Raw genomic sequence first — 21626 nt, forward strand, 5'->3', positions numbered from 1 at the left:
AAATTAGGCCCATATATTAGGATCCATACATTAACAGCTAGTGATTTTAGAAAGTAATGAGTAATGAAAGAAAACTGATTTCAAATAGCATCATATTAGCTAGATGTAATTTTAAAAATCTGTTGCTGTCTTTTCCTTATTAAATACATAGAAGTGTATCTAATAAATGTAATATACATGGGGGATCAAAGTATACAATAAATGTTTAGATTTTTTAAATGTATTACAGTAAAAGACACATGGCCATTAACCACCTCAAAATACTCTCCTTTGTTTTAAACACACTTAGCCCTTGCGATTTTCTGAGGCTGTTCTGGAAGTCTTCTTTCATGAGTGTCTTTATTAGATGTAATCAAAAATACAGTGAATGCTGTTGCTAAATATCATCCAATGAAAAAGCAGGCTCATAAAAGCATCACAATGTGTCCTTGCCCAGCTATTCACCAGATCTGGCACCATGTGGCTTCTGACTCTTCCCCAAAATCAAAATGACCATGAAAAATAAATATTTTGAACAAATTTAGACACTGAGGCAGCCACAACACAACTAAAGACAATCATGAAAGAGGAGTTTTACTGCAATCAATCCTTTAAAATTTAAACATTCACTGTATTTTCCTACACACCTTATAGTTTATCAGATGTCCATTACCTTACATAGCATAGTCAATGTATTTTCTTTCTTTCTTTTTTCTTTCTCTTCCTCCTCTTCCTCCTTCTCTTCTTCCTTCTCTTTCTCCTCTTTCTCCTCCTTTTTTTGTGTGTAGGGGTACTTGGAATTGAACCCAGGCCTTCTCACTGAGTTCTCACATCTCAGCCTTCTTCTTAATTTTTTAAATTTTTATTTTGAGATAGGGTTTCACTAACTTACTAAATTGCCTCAGCTGGGCTTGAATTTGTGCTCCTCCTGCCTCAGTCTCCCAGAGTACAGGGATTATAGGCATGTGCCACTACACTTGACTTTACTATGTATTCATAAGTATTTTGTGTGTTCTTCAGCATTCTCTTACATGGCAATGCAAAGCCCACTATAATGGTTGATACATTGTGTCAACTTGAGAATTGAGAAGTTTAGAAGCTGAAGTAAGAGACTCAGCAAAGGGCCAGGGTCCTCACTTTGTAAACTTCCTGAGCTTGTGGAAGAGGAGGGCACAGAGATGCTGTTGGGAGACAGCGTACAATATAAGGGAGGAAAAGAAGCTTGCTTCCCCACCTTTTGCTTTTGCTGCTTTTGCTGCCTTGAAATGTTGCCCTCGTGCCATGCCATCCTGCCTCTGAGCCAGCTGATCGGGGACTGAAACCTCCACAAACTATGAGCCAAATAAACCTTCCTTTCCTTCATTTTGGCTGTCAGATATTTTGTCTCAGCAATGAGAGAAGTGTAACTGAGTCACTAAAGCCCCTCTGCGGGGCTTGAATTTGTGTTCTTCCTCCCTCCGTCTCCTAGCATGCTGGGATTATAGGCATGTGCCACTACATGACTTTACTATGTATGCGTAAGCATTTTGAGTATTTTTCAGCATTCTCTTACATGGCAGTGCAAAGCCCATTATTTTTCTAAGTACTTGTGTTGTGGCTAACTAACTGCTGTTGTGGAACGTACCTTAACTTCCTGCAGTGTCTCAGTGCATTTTTAAAATTAGCTCCTTTTCTTCTCAGTAAACATTGCCATGATCAAAACAACTATTGTTTGTCTCTGAAAGAGCATTTTCTATAGGTTTTGTTTTGATTTCAGCTCTCTTTGGAATCTAAGAGAGAACTGAGAGGGCAATTTTAGATTAACACCTGTCTGAAAAATTCTAAAATTAGAGATGGCCATCTGGTTTACATGATTTGTAATATTTTCAAAATAGGAGTTGCCCATTCAAAACAGATTTTTTAAAGAGTACTCTAACTATTACATTTTACCATCAAAGTCAGAAGAGGGTAGGTGGAGGAGCCTCTCTGTTCACTGAGAGGCTGAATGTGGGCTTCAGTATGGCTTAAGGCCGCGTTTCTCACTCATGGTCCCACATCACATGGAAGCCCATCTTAGATTCCTTAGTGTTTTAGTTATTCGAAGACCGTTAAGCCCAAAGAATTCAGCTTTGGTAGTTCTTCAGATGTCATGAAGTTTACCTCGGTCATCCCTGCTTTGAGAGTACTTTACAATTTGAGTGGCTGTCCTGTCTTCTATAATAATTTTGAAATAAATTTCCTAGCTATATCCCTGACATTTTGCACTTTAGAACTTCTGAGGAGCTCAATCACCAGCTGTTTAGTTCCCCTCTGGTGTAGGTATCCCTGGACTTTTGTCAGGTCTTGTACTAAATTCAAAGAGTACCTTTTAAAAATGGCAAGTGTACTATCAAAGAAAGGAAGCTAAAAGTGTAACTGCTTATAGACTTGGATGCTGGGGAAGATAAAATACAGTGAAAAACAGTGAATGTGAATTGTCACAAGCTTTTTCCAAAGCAGTGTTACAATATGTCATCATCAACCTAGAGATTTCATTTACTAAACTGTCTCCTGAAAAAGTAAACATGCAGGCAAATATCCATGCATTTAATATAATAGATAGTAAAATAGAACTATTAGTCTCTGAAGCCAAGTTGCCTCAGTTCCAATCCTGGTTCTCCTGCTTGTTACTAGTTTGGCCCATCCTCAACTTCTTGTGTTTCTTAGTTTGTCTGTGGCCACAATGAGGAACAGCTCCTCTCAGAGTTCTCGTAAGGAGATGACAGTTGTTATGGCATGGCTGCGTGACACACTTCCCCGAAACTCCGTGGCATACAATTAGCATTTCTCACGGACATCCACATGTCAGCTGGAGCTCAGCTTTTCTAGGCCTGGCTCCCGGATATCACCTTGGCTGATGTGGGCTGCAACGTCAGTTACCCTTTTGACGTCGGTAGACTACCAGGAAGATGGTCCTCTCCTGGAAGTATTTGTAGCAGAAGAGGGCAAGTCCAATTGCACAGTTTTTTTGTACCATATTTACTAACAAAACACTGGCCGAAGCAAGTAACAGGGCTAGTCCCAAAATCAGTGAGGCAGAGGGAAAGTATGTGCATTTGCTGAGCATTCCAGGGGCTAGCACACTATTTGTATAAAGAGCCAGATAATAAATATCTTTGGCCTTGTTGGCCATATGGTCTCTCTTGCAACCACTCAAACCTACTGTAGTAGAAAGCAGGCTCCTGGGGCTGGGGATTTAGCTCAGCGGCACAGCGCTTGCCTGGCAAGCGTAAGGTCATGAGTTCGAGTCCCAGTACCGAGGGAGTGGGGGGAGAAAGAAAGTAGGCTCACTCGGGCAGGGAGCGCCAGTCTTCCCGCTGGCTAGCTTCCTGCCTGGTGGCTCCCTGAGGGTGGGCCCCTAGCGCAGGGGTAGCCTCGGGCGGGGAGCACCGGTCTTCAGACGGGCGACTCACTCCCTGCCTCCTCGTTCCCCAGAAGGAGGGCTTCCGGCACACAGGGAGCTGGGGGTGGGGAGCACCAGCCTTCTGGCTGGCTAGCTTCCTGCCTGCTGGCTCCCGGAGGGTGGGCCCCCAGCACATGGGGAGCCATGCGGCGGCGAGCACTATTGTGCGCAGGCCCTTAGGCCGGCTGCCGCCGCTCATTTGGTATCTATCATGACACAGAGAAACAGTGACACAATTCGCCCACCATGCACCGACTGCAGTTGCCCACCCACGGATGTGTGGGAATCATTCAAACTTTGAACAACCCCTGGGAATACATGCCATACAACGGGCCACTCTTGCTCCTGCCATTGGGAACCAGAAAGGTCCAGAGCCAGCGGAGGAGCAGCTGCTGAAAAAGGACTCAGAGAACATGAGAATGCAGACCAAGCCCACGGAGTCAGAGGTCCTGTGGACTGGGGTGATGAGAGCCGCTCGGAAGCTGTAAACCAGGAGGACCTTGCACAATACTTGCAGAGACTCATTGGAAGCCATTCTTCCCCTGACAGTACAGGCTGTGGTGGAGCTCTGGAGAAGTCTGCAGCAGGATTCCTGCTGACTGTGCTGACAGTTGGGGAGAGGACACTAACTGGTTGTGGGGTCCCAAAGCAATGGGAAGTTGGAGAGAAAAAGCTACAAAGAATGGCTTTCACCCCAGATAGCTCACTTGAGATGTTAGTAAGAATTGCCTCCTCAGTACTCTATAGCCATGATGAGGAGGAGGCCAAGGAGAAAAAACAAAGAGACTGAGAAAAAACAGCTGCTTTTGCTGCACCACTAAGAGAAACAGATCCCAGGTCTGATTCCCGGGGCTCCAAGAAGAACTTGACAACTGCATTCATCTGCTACCACTGTTAAAAGCCAGGCCACCTCAAGAGGAACTGCCCTAAGAGGCCCCATGGGCCATGCCCTGGATGCAAAGGAGACCACTGGAGATCGGTCTGCCCTCTGAGGTGGAGGCCCCAGAGCTCAGACCCATGCTACCAGTTAGTCCAACAGGAATGAGAAGGCTTGGGGCATGGTCTGCCTTCTCCCTCTGGCCAGACCGTCATCTCCATCGAGGAGCCCTGGGTAATCATGACTATGGAGGAACAAGAAAACAGCCTGTTTGTAGACACAGGTGCAAGTCTCTCAGTCCTTCTTTTCAATCCTGGCCTTCCTTCCAGCCATCATACCTCAGTGAAAGGAGTCACTGGTGAGGAGGTAATATGCTATTTTTGACAACCCTTAGGCTGTAACTACTTAATAGGTCCTTCTTGCATATATCTGTCTTCCTGAGAAACCACTCTGAAGATACCACCACGTATTACAGCAGCCATTGATATTTTCCTACTAATCTATCCATAACTGTGTAAAGTTTGTAATGTTCCTGTCCTATTTCATAAATGGATGTATGTTTATTATTATGTGTTTCCTACAACAACCATTGAGAATAGTTAATGATTTTTCAATAGATCACTCATGTATAGCTCTATTTATTTTCTTTAGAAGCCACTTTGAAGATACCAAAGTATAGTACAACAACTCTTGATAATCTCCTACCTCTTTTGTCTGTAACTCACTATTATTTGTCTATTTGTTTTCCTGAGAAACTATTTTGTAGATAATAATATGTAAAACGATAACCATTGATAATTTCCTACCATTTTGTCTGTAATTTGCTAAGTCCCCCCTATTATTATGTTATCCTTCTTTTATTCTTTAAAATAAAAAAAAGAAAGAAAGTAGGCTCAGATAACCTATCAACAAATGGAGTAATTATATTCCAATAAAATGGTACTTAATGAATCCAGGTAGCACACACTGGATGTGACTCATGGGCCAAAGTTTTCCAAACCCTCACTGCTTTAGCACAACAGCTCACAGAGTTTTTATGAGGATTAAGTAAATTAGTATATAGAACAAACTTTAACAGTTCCAGGAGCAGAGTAGAACTAATATTAGTTCTCATTAAGGGTGTTGTTTATTATTATTATAACACAATTTTGGAAATACTAAAAATTTCCAACAACCAAAATAGTTAAATAATTTATAAGACACCCTTTAAACTCTTAAAATTTCACATTAAATTCAAACTAAAACCCATATTAAATTCGTTTAAAATGAATCCATTTTTTTTAATGTCCAGACTGATGGTGAGGAATATATTTATGCTAAGTAAAAAGAGAGAGAAGTTATATTTCTCATGTGACTTCAATTGTATTTTTCTTAAAAGATAATGTTTTTGGCTGGGCATGGTGGTCCATCCCTGTAATACAAGCACTCAGGAGGCTAAGACAGGAGGATGGCCATAAGTTTGATGCCAGCCTGGGCTACATAGTCAGTTTAAGACAGCCTAGACTATCTTTAAAAAGAAAAAAAAAAAGATATCTGTGCACATGGTAAACCATCAGGAAGGAACTATAACATTGCTGGATCATTTACCTTTTTTTTACTGTAATGCTTTATTTCTGTTTTTTCTCCAGTGAGCATGTACTGTTATCTGGTATTAAGTAATTTCACCAAGGATGTAGCTTAGAGGTACCATGCCTGCTTGGCAAGCACAAGGCCTTGAGTTCAATTCCTGGTACCAAAAAAAAAAAAAAAAAAAAAAGAATTTCGGCATAATTAATCAAAAGTTCACTGAGGACTCTTCTAGCTTTGATGCAGTTATCATTTTAAGGACCTTTATGTTTTAGTTGCTTAACAATTTAAGGGTTTATCTTCAGGGACAGCTGAGAACAGACTAAGTGGACACTTTGCAACCTATTTTTTGTTTTGTTTGTTTTATTTTGTTGTTTTTATACGTTAAAGAGTAGTTGTTCCATTTTAGGGCTCCCAGAAATCTGTGTCAAGACACCAACCAATGGGAATAGCATGGCCTCACTGACTCTTAGACTGTATAAACAACAGCTCCTTTGGAACGCAGTGGTCCCTTCCAGATACAAAGGCAGCATGTATAAAGGGGAGTGACCTCCTCTAACCCTGCCCTGGCTACCCTAGTATTTAGACATACTAGACAATCTGCTATTCTTGGATAGCAAAGGCAAATTAAGTTTCAATACTGCCATGGATCTAGAAGTCACATAAAGACAGGAGCTTCCTATGACTTCCTTTATCAGTCTCACAGAATATTGACAAAGTTAACATATTGTTATTTATTTACTAATTTGTTGTCTTTTTGAGACAGGGTCTCGCTATGCAGTTCAGGCTGGCCTTGAGCTCACTTTGTAGCCCAGGCTGGTCTCGAACTTGCAATGATCCTCCTGCCTCAGCCTCCCAAGTGCTGGGATTACAGGTGTGTGCCACCATGCCTGGCTGAAGTTAACATATTTTTTAAAACCCTTTATAATCAAGTTTTATCTAAATTTTAATGTTAGCCTGTGGATGGTCCAACAGTCTAATCTCTATTGGAAATTGTTATATTAATTAGGTTATATAACCTTAGAAGTCACTAATCCAAATAAATTTGGGCCTAAAATATGCTTTAGAATCTGAAATGTAAAAAGAGAACATATTTTTAACCTTTAAGTTTAGGTAAAGCGTAACTAACTTTATTTTTTCCAGTACCGGGAATTGAACTCACAACCTTACACTTGCCAGGCAGGCGCTGTGCTGCTGAGCTAAATCCCCAGCCCGCTAACTTTATTTTTAGTTATTGAATTTCATTGCCAATCAGGATTCTAATTGAGGATTTGCATGTAGCAATTGTGTTTCAATATAAGGTGTAGATCCAACATGGTACCTGAGCTTACTAAAGTACACGCCTGATTTGTCCATTCTGGATGCTTTCAGATAAGAAACTAAAATAATAAGGTAACATCGTTCATATTATAACCATGTATTTGGGACTTTTTGTACATAAGCAAAGATTTGCTGGTAGTTACTGAGCCCATGACACAGAGTGAGAACTGTGTTCAGTCAGCTTAAGTATGAATGTGTACAACTACGAAGACTGTTTATGGTACCACCTAATAGCAACTTCCAGTTCTTCCCCACAGAGGTAGAAAGAAGAGCCCTGTGGTGGATTGACTGATGACCAACCTGTAACACCCCGCTGAACTGAATCAGCGTGGTGCTGGGTGTGGAAGGCCCAGCTGAGGATTGTTGCCAGCAGCGTAAAAGGAGAACTGGAGGGCAGGATGGTGTGCTGTTAATGCTCCTGGGGAAGCTTGTCACACTTGTTTTCCTGATATGACCTTGGCTGTTCTCAATGTCAGGGGAGCTCAGGTCTTCGCTGTCACTGAGGATGGCTGCAGTTGTTTTGGGGGGAGCTCTGGTCCTTACTTTGAGGGTTGCTTCTTGGCTCCAGTGCAGATCCCTTAGCCTGTTGGCATAGACCCTTCACCCTGCAGGCGCAGACGTTCTAGCTTCCACCACTGACCTTTGGGCCTTCCCAGTGCAGATCCTTGATACAGACTTGCGTGAGACATTGTCATGGGCTCTAGGCCTCTGGTTAGACTTGTGGGAGCATTGTCATGGGCTCTCTCGGTCTTCATCGGGACTTGTGCAGGACAGCTCCGTGGGATCCAGGCCCTCAGCTGGACTGTTTGGGTCTCTAGTGCACAGATCTGCACTCTTTTGCATTTGACTCTTTGGGTGAATATTATAAAATAATCCTATAAATCATGTGTCCTGTGTTAAGTCCTTACCTTTCTAAATCCTGATACAACAAACCCTTAATCAGAATGGCCACAGTTGTCCCTTCTTTGGCTTTCAGGTGCACACTGCTGTTCTCCTCATTACTAGACTAGCCTTCAAAGCTAGCCCCTTTGTGCCTATGCATCCCGATGGTCATGCCCTCATGCAGTCCTCTCCTACATGTGTTCTGGACTGGCCACAGGTAACCAGAATAATACTGTAGAAATGATGCAGTTTCCACCTTGCGGTCATGGAACACAAGCTTTATAGAAAATCAGCTATCAGTGCTCACTTCAGCAGCACATATTCCAGAAAATCAGCTCTCTGTGAAGAAGCCAAAGAGACTGCCATGCTGTGCAGAAGTCCGTCCCATGTGAACCTGCTCCAGCCCCCTCAGCTCAGGAGCTGGGCAATGAACGGGAAAACCACCTGCACATCCAACCCAGCCAGTCCTTTACTTCACTTCAGCCGTGGTCATAAATGCATAGGAAACCTGGTATCCCGTGGAACCACAGGAGATAATGAGTAAATAGTGTTAAACCGTTAGGTCTGGGGAGAGTTGCTCTGCAGCAATAGAAAATCAGAACCCTTAACTTCCTTCTATGCCTGTCTGCACTGTGATGTTGAAAACCTATGACAGTTATTTTCGTCTATATCGCAAATGCTAGCATTGTTTTATGTAGATCACTAGTGGAGGCTACACCTACGCCCCCCCAACAGGCTCTGTAAGATGCTGGCCGTCTCTTGTTCATTAAAAGCCTTCTATAGGTCTTCTTTTCTAACACTGGGGATAGCTTTGATCTGTTTTGTTGGCCTTGCCACTCTTTAAAATAGGTCTGTGTTCTCTAAAGCTTCCAGAAAGAAAGAATGTCAAAGTCTTAAACATTTTGGTGTTTGTTTCAGCACTGGGAATTGAACCCAGGGGCTTGTGCGTACTGGGCAAGCACTGTACCACTGAGCTACATCCCGAGCCCTTTTTATTTTATTTTGAGGCAAGACCTCACTAAATTGCCCAGGCGGGCCTCAATTTACGATCCTTCTGCCTTGGCCTCCCAAGTAGCTGGGATTATAAGTATGCAGTTCTGTGTCTGGCTGAAGCTTTAACCTTCCTTGGGAAAATTCAATTCTTTATTGGCTACTCAACTGAGTACTGCTGCACCTACCGCAGGACAGCTCTATGACACTTCCTGTGTAATACATTTGGACTTTCTCCTGGCATAATTTAGAGCCACAGCTGTTGAATCATCTCAAGCCTAATATCACATCAGCATGTGGTTAAAATACATGTTCTCATAGTTTTCCCCCAAACCATCTAAATCCATAATTTCAAGGAACATTGTATGAGATATTTGAGTTATACAGAGTATCTCCAGAGTGCAGCTCCATAGTATGGGTTCCCTTTTTTTTTGACAACTTGAAAAGCATACATTTTAAAATTAATATATGATGTATAAACTTGAAAAAAATCATTCAGTGCTGGGTGTGGTAACACACACCTGTAATTCCAGCATTTGGGAGGCTGAGGCAGTAGGATCACCCCAAATTTGATGCCAGCCCGGGTTACATAGTGAGACCCTGTCTCAAAAAAGAAAAAAATTATTTACTGAAAAATCAGTAGAACACTGTATAGCAGAGAAAATAAACGGGCTGGCTGTATGGAATAGCATGGATCAATCACAATATAATGCTGAGAGGATGCAAATCAAAACAATACATATTATGTGCGAATCAAAACAGTACATCTATTTATGTAAAATTCAAGAGCAGTCAACATCAAATCCTACATATTAGGGATACATGAGGAGTGGCTAAACTACTTAGAAAAGCACAGCCATGATTACTAAAGCAGTCAAAAGGAAATCCATTATCTCTTTTTTGGGGAAGGATATGGAAATAGGAAAAGGTACTAGAATATTCCATTTTAGTTTCAAATGATAGTTCTATGACTATTTTCCTTATAATTAGCATTTAAACTTTATTTACATACTTTAATTCTATGTGCATGATATATTCACAGTAGAATTTCTGAAGCACTCAATAGACTTCAATAGATGCCAGAGATACATTTTTAAAATACATTAAAGTTGTATATTTTTTCTGATTAGAAAAGTGATATATATTAATTATACAAAATTTATGTAATAGGGGCTGGGGATTTAGCTCAGCAGCAAAGTGCCTGCCTGGCAAGTGCAAGATTGTGAGTTCGATTCCCGGTACCGGAGAAAAACAAAAACAAAAAAAATTATGTAATAGAAAAAAAATTTATAGTCTTAACCATGCAACCCTTTGAGGAAACCACCCGGACATTTTTTTTATTTCCTTGAAATTTCTAAAGTTTGTTGGGAACTTTCTTCTCTTTTTAAAAAGTAAAATTGAGCCAGACATCATGACACATGCCTATAGTCCAAGCGCTGTGGGAGGCTGTGGCAGGAGGATGGTAGGTTCAGGCCAACTTGCTGGGAAACAGCAATTTAGCAAGACTCTGCCTCAAAATAAAAATTAAAAAAGGGCTGGGGGTGCAGCTCGTGTAAAGGCCTTGAGTTCAGTCTCCAGTACTGGGAGGTGGGAGGTTGTGGGGAGGCAAAATTTGGAACATAGTAATTTTGTTTTTGTGTTTTATGTAGCCCAGATTGGCCTCTAATTTACTACCCTCCTGCCTCAGCCTCTTGAGCAGCTAGGATTACAGGCCTGCACCACCATGCCTGGCCTTATCAAACATAACTGCTTTGAGAGCTAATTCTTTTCACTTAATATATCCTAAGCACTTTCCCACATTTTGACACTTCTTTGAAATAATATTTCACTCTTGAGTCTAGAGACAGGCTTGATTTTCACCCTATGCAAATAATTCCCCAGGTGTTCTTGCATTTTTGTCTACTGTCAGCCTTTAAGAATAATATAAACTAACATTCAGAGAAAATGTGAGAATTATCTGCTCCTTGGATCTTTGTTGAAATTTTATTTCAGGAGTTCACACAAAATCAAAACAGAGTATGTTCATACAAATGGAGTCTTCAGAATTTAGAATTGGTAGACACTAAGATTCTTTCTATAAATATAAAAATCCATCTTAGATTGAGGATGCCTACTCATAATATCTTTTAACAAGGAATTCTTATTGGAAGTTTTGTCATAAAAAGTAATTTTTCAATTACAAAAAAAGTAATTTTTCAAAGAAAAATCTTGGGAGTAGATATTTTTAAGACCTTTATTTTCACTATCCTAAGGTTTTTAATTGTTTGGTTTGTTTGTTTGTTTGTTTGTTTTAAGAGAGACTATGCAATTCAGGCTGACCTTGAACTCACAGTGATCCTCCTGCCTCAGCCTTGTGAGTGCTGGGATCACAGTGTACCACCATTCTTGGCCCACTATTTTAAATTTTTAAAACACTGTTTTTCTTTTCTTTTCTTTCTTTTTTTTTTTTTTTTGTCTTTTTGTCTTTTTGAGATAGGGTCTTGCTATGCAGTTCAGGCTGGCCTTGAGCTCACTTTTAGCCCAGGCTGGTCTTGAACTTACAATGATCCTCCTGCCTCAGCCTCCTGAGTGCTGGGGTTACAGGTGTGTGCCACCACACCTGGCTAAAACACTGTTTTTCTCATTTGGGATGACATGAGAGTCTTTATAAGGTTTTTTTGACTGCATATCATAGCTCTTTTTCGATGTTTGTGAAAACTGTCATTAGGCCAGTTTAAGTTTGATGCATTCAGAGCTTCTTAGTGGTTGGTGTTCCAGTAGCTCTCAACTGGCAGTAAGGGCTCTTAAAGTAAGGGTACCAGGATCTGTTCTAAATAAAGTTTACTTGCAGTTATTATGGCATACAGAAAACATCTGCCCTATTAAATGGTTTCCTCCTGTCTATTTTTTATAGCCAGCAAGCTTTTCATAAGTGTTACTACTATAAATATAAATATTTAAGCAAAATGCTTATGGACAAAAGTAAAGATATGATAAATATTTTTCTTCCCCAATTCTCCAAATTAGGAACAGTTATGTAGGTAGTACTTAGGGGTTATGTTTTACATGTTTATGGAAGATATTGAATGTAAGAAACAGGTAATAGAAATAGTTTTAAGTGAAATTTGGGAGTGTTATCTCTGCCTATTTTCAAAGCTTAATGTAAATTATATAAACAAAATAAAAGATTTTTAGCTTTGTTCTGAAGTAAGTTATCACAGTGAGTTGAGACAATATTTAAAAAGAAGAAAAGTTGGCATGGTGGCTCATATCTGTAATTCCAGCATTCAGGAGGCTGAGGCAGGAGAATTACTTAGGCTCAGCCAAGATTAAATGCAAGCATCTGTTTCAAAAAACCATAAAAGGTAGAACTGATAAAAGTGGAACTTTGTTTTATCGTATGCATATTTTCCATCTCCAGTGATTTTTCTTTATTTATAATAAAAGATTTATAATAATTTAGTCATAGAAAACTATGTAGTTCTGTTGTTTCTAGACAGATGGTAGACTATTTTTTAAATTACACTTGGTCATTAAAGGCTAGCTTAAAGTATAATGATAGTGCCTTACAAATTTGATTATTTCAACCCCGTAATTTTTATTTTCATTTTACTGCATAACAGTAATACAGAGTTTCTTAAACAGAGCCATTGACCTTCTGGACTTAGTCACACTTTGCTGTTGGGGGTTGGTTGGCAGCATCTCTGGCCTCTAGTAGTAATTCCTAGTTGAGGCAGAAATGCCTCACTGGGGAACAAAATCGACTCTGGTTGAGAATCACTGCCCTGGCGTATTTACTGAAATTGTTCTCATGCTTTTCAGGAGCGTACTTTGGCATAGAGCAGTCTACCATTAGTAGCTAAGCACAAAATCAGCAAAATAAAAAAGCTACTAGGCAGTAATTTTGGATAGTTCAGCATAACAGAAATGTCAGACTATATTTCTTAATGAAAGACTAGATTGTCTAGGTGATTGGTATAGAACAGACCACTAGATGCATTTTAGTGAATGCTACATGGGAGAAACAAAATTAGTTAATAGTTATAGCTGGCTGTTTCTTTCTTTAGTCATTATTTTAAAATGTAAGGAAGGCCACAGGATCTGCAGACATTAAAGAACAAGTCAATGTCCCTATACTATTCTGTGTTACCCCCCAGAGCACAGTGATTTTCCATGGCATGCTGCAATAATGTGTTCCCTGTTTGTCATTATGTCTACAACAGGTGGTTCCCAGCACCTTGCTGGGAACATCATTAATCTGACTTCCTTTACACAGTTTTTGGCTTTCTGTGCCATAACCAATACTCATCAGGCGAGTTAGCTTGCAGGGTGTTCGTCAGTTTAAGTGTATGCTAGAGGAAATGGAAAAATGTACCCCACTGAGAGACAGGGAAAACCAAAATATTTAAATATCACCACAGAACTGTGATCACACTTTAAAAACTACAACAATCTCTTAATATCATGAAGTATTCTGTCATTCTTAAAATTTTCAGTTGTCTCACAAATGTCCTGTTTTACTGTTTTTCATATGAGTCAGGACTCCAAAAAGATTCAGTTTATGATTGACATATTCCTTAAATGTTTTCTAAATCCTTAGGTTTCCCCTTCCTCTCTTTTCCAGTTGTATTTTGTTGAAGACACTGAGTTGCTTGTACTGCAAAGTTTCCCACAGCCTAGACCTTGCCTCAGAGTGTCACTTACTTGAGTGTCACCTGTGTCTCTCTCCACTGTGTCCTGTAAGCTGGTAGCTGCAGCTAGAGGCTTGATCACATTCAGATTTGGTTTTCTTTTTGGCAAGTCCATAAAGAAAGCAACAGCCAATGACAGCATTGTTGACGTCCGAGTTAGTGACTTGCAAATTGACTTAGCTAACATTCGTTGAATATTTACTATGTGCCTGGCAGTGTGCTTGTGCTCAATGTGCTGGTGTCATTTCATCTAAACCTCATAATACCGGTACAAACCGATTTCTACGTGAGGACTAGACCTCTTCTTAGAGCCAAATAATCTTAAATGTCTCTCAAACAAACCGCTCAGCATATATCCCATTGTCATTTATTTGCTTTCATGTGTGTCTGAATTTTTCTTTTATTAGATTCATTTAGAGCTACCCTAAAATGTTTTGCATTAAACGCCGTCTACATATTTAATAAAGCTCAAAGGCCTGGCATGTAACTGTGAGCTCGTTGTACTCAAGCTTTTGGGATTCACCATCTGTTAACCTCACAAAGACATATCTAAACCTCAGAGAGGGCCAAAAGGATTCAGTATTTCCTGAGTCTCTCTTCCCTTCCACTCATTGTTTTCTGCAGGTGCACTTACGGCGCTTTCATCTCTCTGCTTTCTTTGCCTGCTCACAGCGCTCACAGTATCCCACTGTTTCCCAGTGTGAGAAACTGGCTCATGATTGTAAAAGCAAAAGTAGCTTTTGATTGTTTGTTTATGCATCTTTAATTTATTCTGCTCAATTCTCTCCATAGTTCTCAGTATTACTGTTCGTAAAATCAGACCATTGGCTATCCAGACCCAAAAAATGAATGTCAAATTGTGTTGAACTGTCACTTTTGAAGATTAAACCGTTTGATATCAGTTGATGGACCAAGTTGCAATTAGATGTCAAAACACTGGAAGCAAAACAATGCAAAGAGGATCCTATTGGGTGGCTTTGCAAGTTGACGTGCAGGCAATAATTTACTTATGTTTTTCCATCATGGGACCAAAGCCAGGGTGCTCTACCACTGAGCCACATCCCCAGCCCTTTTTATTTTATTTTTTAATTTCAAACCACCAAGTGGCTAAATTGCTCAGGCTGAACTTGAACTTGCAATCCTCCTACCTCCGCCTTCCAAACTGGAATTACAGGCATGGCCACTATGCACAACGGAGTGTTATAATTTATTCTTAGTAGATCTTCATTCTTCTCCAGTCATTTGGTTGCCTGAAGAGAAGGAACCTAACGCACTGGTGCATACAGTAGGGAAATGGGAACGACTGTGGAATTTGATTTCTTATTCTGGTTTTCACCGTGGGACATTAGAAAAATAACCAGATTCTTTGTTCTTATTTCTTTAAAAAAAAATTTAACATGATTATTCATAAAGATCTTTAAAATTCTTGTCTAAGAGAGTCTTTTGTAAGCTCCTAGTAAATGGATTGTATCTCTCTTTACCTAATCTTACACTGTAGCATGGTAGTTGTGCTTGTGCTTAATAAGTAGCTTTTGATGGTGGTGGCGTTTGAAAGTTTATACATCTTAAAGGATATTTTGTTCCTTTTTTTCCTTGGCAGGACCAAGGAACTTCCTTTTCTAAGGCCAGTGCTGTTTGGTCTTGGTGAAAGTGCACTTTGTTCCAAAATTGCCATATGAAAGCCTAGCATATACTGCGTTACTCTAAGAAAGGGGGAAAATCACAGTCTAGGACAGTGAATGCTGACTTGGTGCTGAATGAATGATTGTTATGTGCTCTTTTACTCCCAGGCTCGCTTCTCATATGTTCGGATGAAATACCTTTTCTTTTCCTGGTTGGTGGTTTTTGTTGGAAGCTGGATTATATATGTGCAGTATTCTACCTATACAGAGCTATGCAGAGGAAAGGACTGTAAGAAAATAATAGTAAGTATTTTTAATTTTCTGAAAAGCCTCTTTTTAACACACTATATTTACTACTTAACTATTTACTAACAATTATTTTCAAAAATAAAAGTTAATTTCGCATGAACATTGTGCTGAACATCTGGACTTTTTGATATGACTAAGTTAGGAGTATTCCTCACCTTGAAATATCCAGTACACAAAAATGTAAATACTATATACTGCAAATAAGTTAATGTGAGAGCATCCTCATCACACAGAGAGATTTTGGTTTTCAGATATATTTGAGCTCAGTTTATTCTAATCAGGTGAGTTTTTAATGTTGAGGATATAGAAGTATTATCGATAAGTTTTCTGGAACATGTCTTTTGAATAAATGGAGTCATTCTCGAATACTACATTTTATATTAAAAGCATACATTTACTATGCATTTTTCTCTCCTATTGATTTTATATATCAGGAAAATCATAGTTAGTCAAAGATTTTTATCAGTAATTGTTGGTTCCATGGCACTTATATATTTTAACTGTGTTAGGATTTTAAGTAAATTTAAACTCCTTTTTTTCTATCAACAGCTTCTAATATAAATAGTAAAACAATTCTTAGATAAAGTAGTTTATATTATTTATTTAGAATATATTCATTTTGTTCTGTTTCGTGGTGCTGGAGCTTAACCCAGGACCTGGCATACTAAGCTCAACTACTGAGCGACACCCCCAGCCCATAGAATTATATATATGTATGTATGTATAGTTTTTGTTGGTTTGTCTTGGTTCTAGGGATTGAACCCAGGGCCTTATACATGTGAGGCAAGCATACTACCACTGGGCTGCATCTCTAGCCCTTTACTTTTTATTTTTTATTTTTTGTTTTGAGATAGGGTCTTGCTAAGTGGCCTCAAACTTGCTATCCTTTTGCCTCACCCTCCTGACCAGCTGAGATTGCAGGTATGTGACATGGTACCTGGCTTAGATTATATTTTTAATAATAATGTTTTGGGGATTCCAGTGATTATAGATTATTAAAATTCTAAATGTATTGAATGTGCCTTTACCCATGCCACTTTGGGTAGGTATGTATATATTCCAAGGGAACAAGAACTCTTGACCTTATAGAACTTACAGTGGTGTAAGGAGGAAAATGAGTAATCACAGTAAAAGAAATACTGTGATGGGAAGTATTTCAGGAACATACAGGATGACCTGAGCGTTCCTAGAATTCTAAGATAATAAAAACCGGTTTAACACTAGGTGTTCCATCAGTCAGCATTAAAAACAAAAACAAAATACTATTCAGGAATGTTATAGTTTCCTAAATGGGGTAAGGCGGAATCACTAATAAAAGAAGCAGGAATGAATTAGTAAAGGAGGGTCCCAAATCAAGATTTAAAGATAACAGTAACACATCTGTTTCAATTGGCCATTCCAAATTTTTTTCTGTCTTTTTGCAACAGAGTCTGGCTATGCAGTTCAGGCTGGCCTTAAGCTTACTTTGTAGCCCAGGCTGGTCTTGAATTTGCAGCGATTTTCCTGCCTCAGCCTCCTGAGTGTTGGGATTATAGGCGCGTGCCATGACTCCCAGCTCCATTCCAAATTCTTGAGGAATTTTAAGGTAGGAGAAGGCTTTGGGACCAGTTCATGTACTAGGTACTTTACATGTTCATTTACTAGTTCATAGTATTATTTTAAATACTGTGAAACCCCTCAAGCCCTTTTTATAAGTGCAGAAATATGACCCAGAAAAAGAGATGATGGAGCCTGAATTTGACCCAATTCTGTCTCTATGTAAAGTTCATATTCCTCCTGTTAGCCTATGTCAGAAGGGACTAACAGAGGAAGTTACCATCCAATAAAGCTAACAAAAAAGCTGCAAAACTTACCTGGTCACCTCCAGTGAAGAAGAAAGGAATGGGAGTTCCATAATCAATTATAATAACATACAGTTTACCAAAACTATTTCAAGTGTTTATTCCCTTCCAAAAGAGCATGTAGAAGGCCCTGGGTTAGAGCCCCAGTAGTAAGGAAAAAAAGTCCATGGATAGAATATTTTCCTGGTCAGATATATCTGGAAACAAAGGGTTAGACACACACACACACACAAAAAAAAAAATTGCTGACTTAACTGGAGACTTTTCATTGTCCCTAATATGGTAATGTGTATTACATATCTGCACTTGAATGGAAAAAATACATCCACACGCTCCCCCTTTCCCGGAAGATCTGTTAGCATCATCTAGGATTTTAGAAATACTTTCTAAGAGATTAAGCCAAAACTAAATGGATATGATTGTAAGTATCTTGTATTGATATTTAATACAAAGTATAAGGCACATATTAGTACATATCCTCTCGTAAGTGAATTATAGTTGAAGTGCCTCATTTTTCACTTTGATTTAATTTCCTTTTAATTTATAAGAAATGGAAACAACCTAATTATAGTATAATTTGATACTTATCTTACTAAAACTTGAAAATAATGAAAAAGCTTTCTAAGTCTAACATACATCATTTTTCTAAGGCTGGTTTTGGAAACAATTGCAGTTACTCTGCATTTGGAACTATGTTTTGTAAACCTACCATAACCCGTAGTATGAAGGACAGTATGGCAAGATAATACTATGTATAGGAATTATGGGATTAGAACTAACCAGAAAAAGGTATTTTAAAAGTATATCTAAAGACCTAACATGACAGTGAAGAATAATAATTTGATCAAGATTTGGGAGATGATGAAATTTGAGACCAGTGAGCTTAGTTTCTGTGGCTGCTTTTGCCTGGAGATGTATTCCCCAGAATACACAGTTTTGTGGGGTAGGCAAATAAAAATCTAGTCCTAGTCCAATCAAAGGTGGGAAACCTGGTACACTATTCTCTTGGGATGAGACCCTGAACCCCAGGAGTAAATGTGAACTAAAAGAATTTCAGAATGGTGAACTGAGTTTTGTAATCTCTTTTACCCTGTGTAAATTTGCGAATTCTGAGCATGGGCAAAAAGGTCAGAGAAGGCCAGGTGTGATAGTGCGTACCTGTAGTCCCAGTACTTAAGAGTGTGAGGCAGGAGGATTGCCATGAGTTCAAGCCTGGACTACATAGTGAGTTTAAGGCTGACCTGATGTACATAGCAAAATCCTGTCTCAAATAACAAAAAAAACAAAGGGTGTGTGTGTGTGTGTGTGTGTGTGTGTGTGTGTAGCAGAACTATAATCACACACCACATAAGGACTTTTTGGTCAACAGCTGCACATATATATGATGATATATGACATAAAGCCTCTGTGTTTAGCAGGTTATATCATCTAGGTTTGTGTAAATTTATTCTACGATGTTAGCACAATGAGGAAATCACCTAACTGTGCATTTTTCAGAAATATCCCAGTTATTAAGTAATGCTGAACTATATACTGCCTCAGAGCTGTTGCTGGGGACAAGTAACTGGCAGAGCCCTTGTAGAAAACTAAGGCTACCTCATGCACACCACCAGTTATCCCATGACAGTACCTGCCAATTCCTGGGGTCCAGGAGAATGAGAAGCTAAAATTTCATTGAAAGGCAGAGCCACTGGAAATATAGCTCAGTAACTTGGCTGGCATGTACAAGGCCCTGGATTCAATCCCCAGCTGCTGGGGGAAAAAAGAAAGAAAAGAAAAGAAAAGAAAAAGGAAAGGAAAATGGACATTTTATATTTTAGTGGTTTTATAAGATACAGATTAAAGTTATGAGTACAGATTTTCAGTTAGATGCCCTGAGGAATATGCCCTTGGCATGAGGATAAGCCAAAATAGCTGGAACTTTTCCAGAGCTACTACCTGGTTTCCACTCAACACAGCTCATAATTGAGTTAAGATGATCAACTACCATAATGTCTGCCTTCTAGAGGAAAGGGAAGCTCTCTGGATCCATTGCGTAAAACAAAACAAAACAAAAAAAAATCACAGGGAATGCCAAAAGACAAGATTACATGACGAAAATCCAAGAGATTGACAGGGACACTAAAAGTAAATCCACAAATGATTTGGATAATACAGTCATTCAAAAAGGATTTCATGTTCAACTAAACAGAACTGGTAGAAGAAATAAATAAAACAATGGATAATTTCAACAGAGAATTGTATAAAAAAATAGGAAGCTAGTTTGGATATTCCTCAAAACGTATGGGGGTTTTTGTTGTTTGTTTGTTTGGTTGGTTGGTTAGTTTTTCTCTTTTTGAGACAGGGTTCCACTATGCAGTTCAGGCTGGCCTTGAACTTACTATGTAGCCTAAGCTGGCCTTGAACTCATGGTGGTCCTCCTGCCTCAGCCTCCCAAGTGCTAGGGTTACAGGCGTGTGCCACCACACCCAGTTTAAAATGTTGAACATAGAATTACCATGTGATCCAGCAATTCTGCCTCTAGGTATGTACTAAAAAAATTTAAAACAAGAACCTAAACAGACACTTACACATCGATGTTTATAGTAGTATTCTTAATAGCCAGAAGGCAGAAATGTCCCAATTTTCTATTAGCAAATGACTGGATAAATAAAATGTACAAGTTTAGCATCCTTGATCCAAAATCCAAAATGCTGTGAAATCGAACTGCTCCAAAGTACAAAGCTTTTTGTGCACTGACATAGTATTCAAAAAGCTTCAGATTTTATAGCATTTCCAATTTCACACTTTTCAACTAGTGATACTTAACTTATAAAGTCTGTGTAAATATCCCCAAATATAAAAAACTCTGAGTTCAAATACTTCTGCACTCAATTATTTCAGATACGGGATAGTCAACTTGTATATACATACAACAAAATATAATATAAATATGAATATAGCCTTTAAAAAGAATGAAATTCTGATTTGTGCTACAACATGGATAAACAGTTGTAGACATTATGCTAAATGAAATAAGCCAGACACAAAGGACAAGTATTATATAATTCCATTTGTATGATGTACTTAACAGATATAGCTGGCTATGGTGAGGCACACCTGTAATCCCAGCCCTCGAAGGCTGAAGCAGGAGGATCGCTTCAAGTTTGAGGCCAGCCTGGGCTACAAAGTGAGTTCAAGGCCAGACTGAACTGCATAGCGAAACCCTGTCTCAAAAAGCCAAAAAATAAAAAAAGAAATCTAAAAACCAACTACATATAATTAGGAGAAGGGTAAAAGGAATTAAAGTGAGATTCTTACAATGTTATAGAATAGGGTAAAAGTATCAGTTAACCTTAGACTTTGATAATTCAGGAATGCATATTCTGGGATAACCTCTGGCAGTGAAAAAAGTGTGCCATTTCCTAACTAATATAGAAAAAAATGGAATAAAAGAATACTTGGTTCAAAAGAAGGCAAGAAAATAAAGCAACAGACCAGTTAGAATAAATGGAAAGTAGGTAGTAAGATGCCAGATGTCATAGACTGAGCCCCCTAGGAAACAGATTTAGAGACTGAGATTTGTCCTGAGCAAATTTATCAGGGTGGGCTCTTGGGAATAACATCTCTGAGGTGTGAGAAGTGGGAAGGAGGCCAGAGGGGGAAGTCAAATTGCAATGCAGTGGTACAAAAGTCTGTCAGTCCTACAGGGAACTCTGGAGCGAGGATGACCTTGCAAGGTCCACACCTTTCTACCCCTTACTGACCAGTCAGTGGATGCAGATTCACACCTTCATACCCGCTCCTACAAGAGGACGTAATCTTGAGCAAGGCTGTACTCTACCAAAGAGTAAGTCTTAAAATGAGCTCAGCTGAGAGCTGTTTACTACCTCTACTCCCAGAAGCTAAAGGATTGAGTGCTCATCTTCTAAAGATTGGGAGGAAGACCTTACCATGGCAATGGCTGTAGTGTGTTCAAATCCAAACATGTTGAAAATTATATTAAATGTGGAGCTGGGCATGGTGGTGCACACCTGTAATCCCAGCACTTGGGAGGCTGAGGTAGGAGGATTGTTGCAAGTTGAAGACCAGCCTGGGCTACAAAGTGAGCTCGAGGACAGCCTGAACTGCATAGTGAGACCCTGTCTCAAAAAAAGACCAACCAAAAAA

The 21626-nt window shown here is 39.3% G+C and overlaps 1 protein-coding gene across 1 annotated transcript in view; it reads left to right on the forward strand.

The window, feature by feature from the left end:
- Fam69a (family with sequence similarity 69, member A) overlaps positions 1–21626 on the forward strand; it is a 97090-nt gene that overhangs the window by 43233 nt on the left and 32231 nt on the right. The window contains exon 2 of the mRNA XM_005385041.2: positions 15496–15630. Coding sequence (XP_005385098.1) covers positions 15517–15630 — 114 coding nt within the window. The 5' untranslated portion in view covers positions 15496–15516. The remainder of the gene's footprint in view (positions 1–15495; positions 15631–21626) is intronic.

Source organism: Chinchilla lanigera, unplaced genomic scaffold (assembly GCF_000276665.1).
Source record: "Chinchilla lanigera isolate Chin_1 unplaced genomic scaffold, ChiLan1.0 scaffold00022, whole genome shotgun sequence".
NCBI classification, from domain to species: domain Eukaryota; kingdom Metazoa; phylum Chordata; class Mammalia; order Rodentia; family Chinchillidae; genus Chinchilla; species Chinchilla lanigera.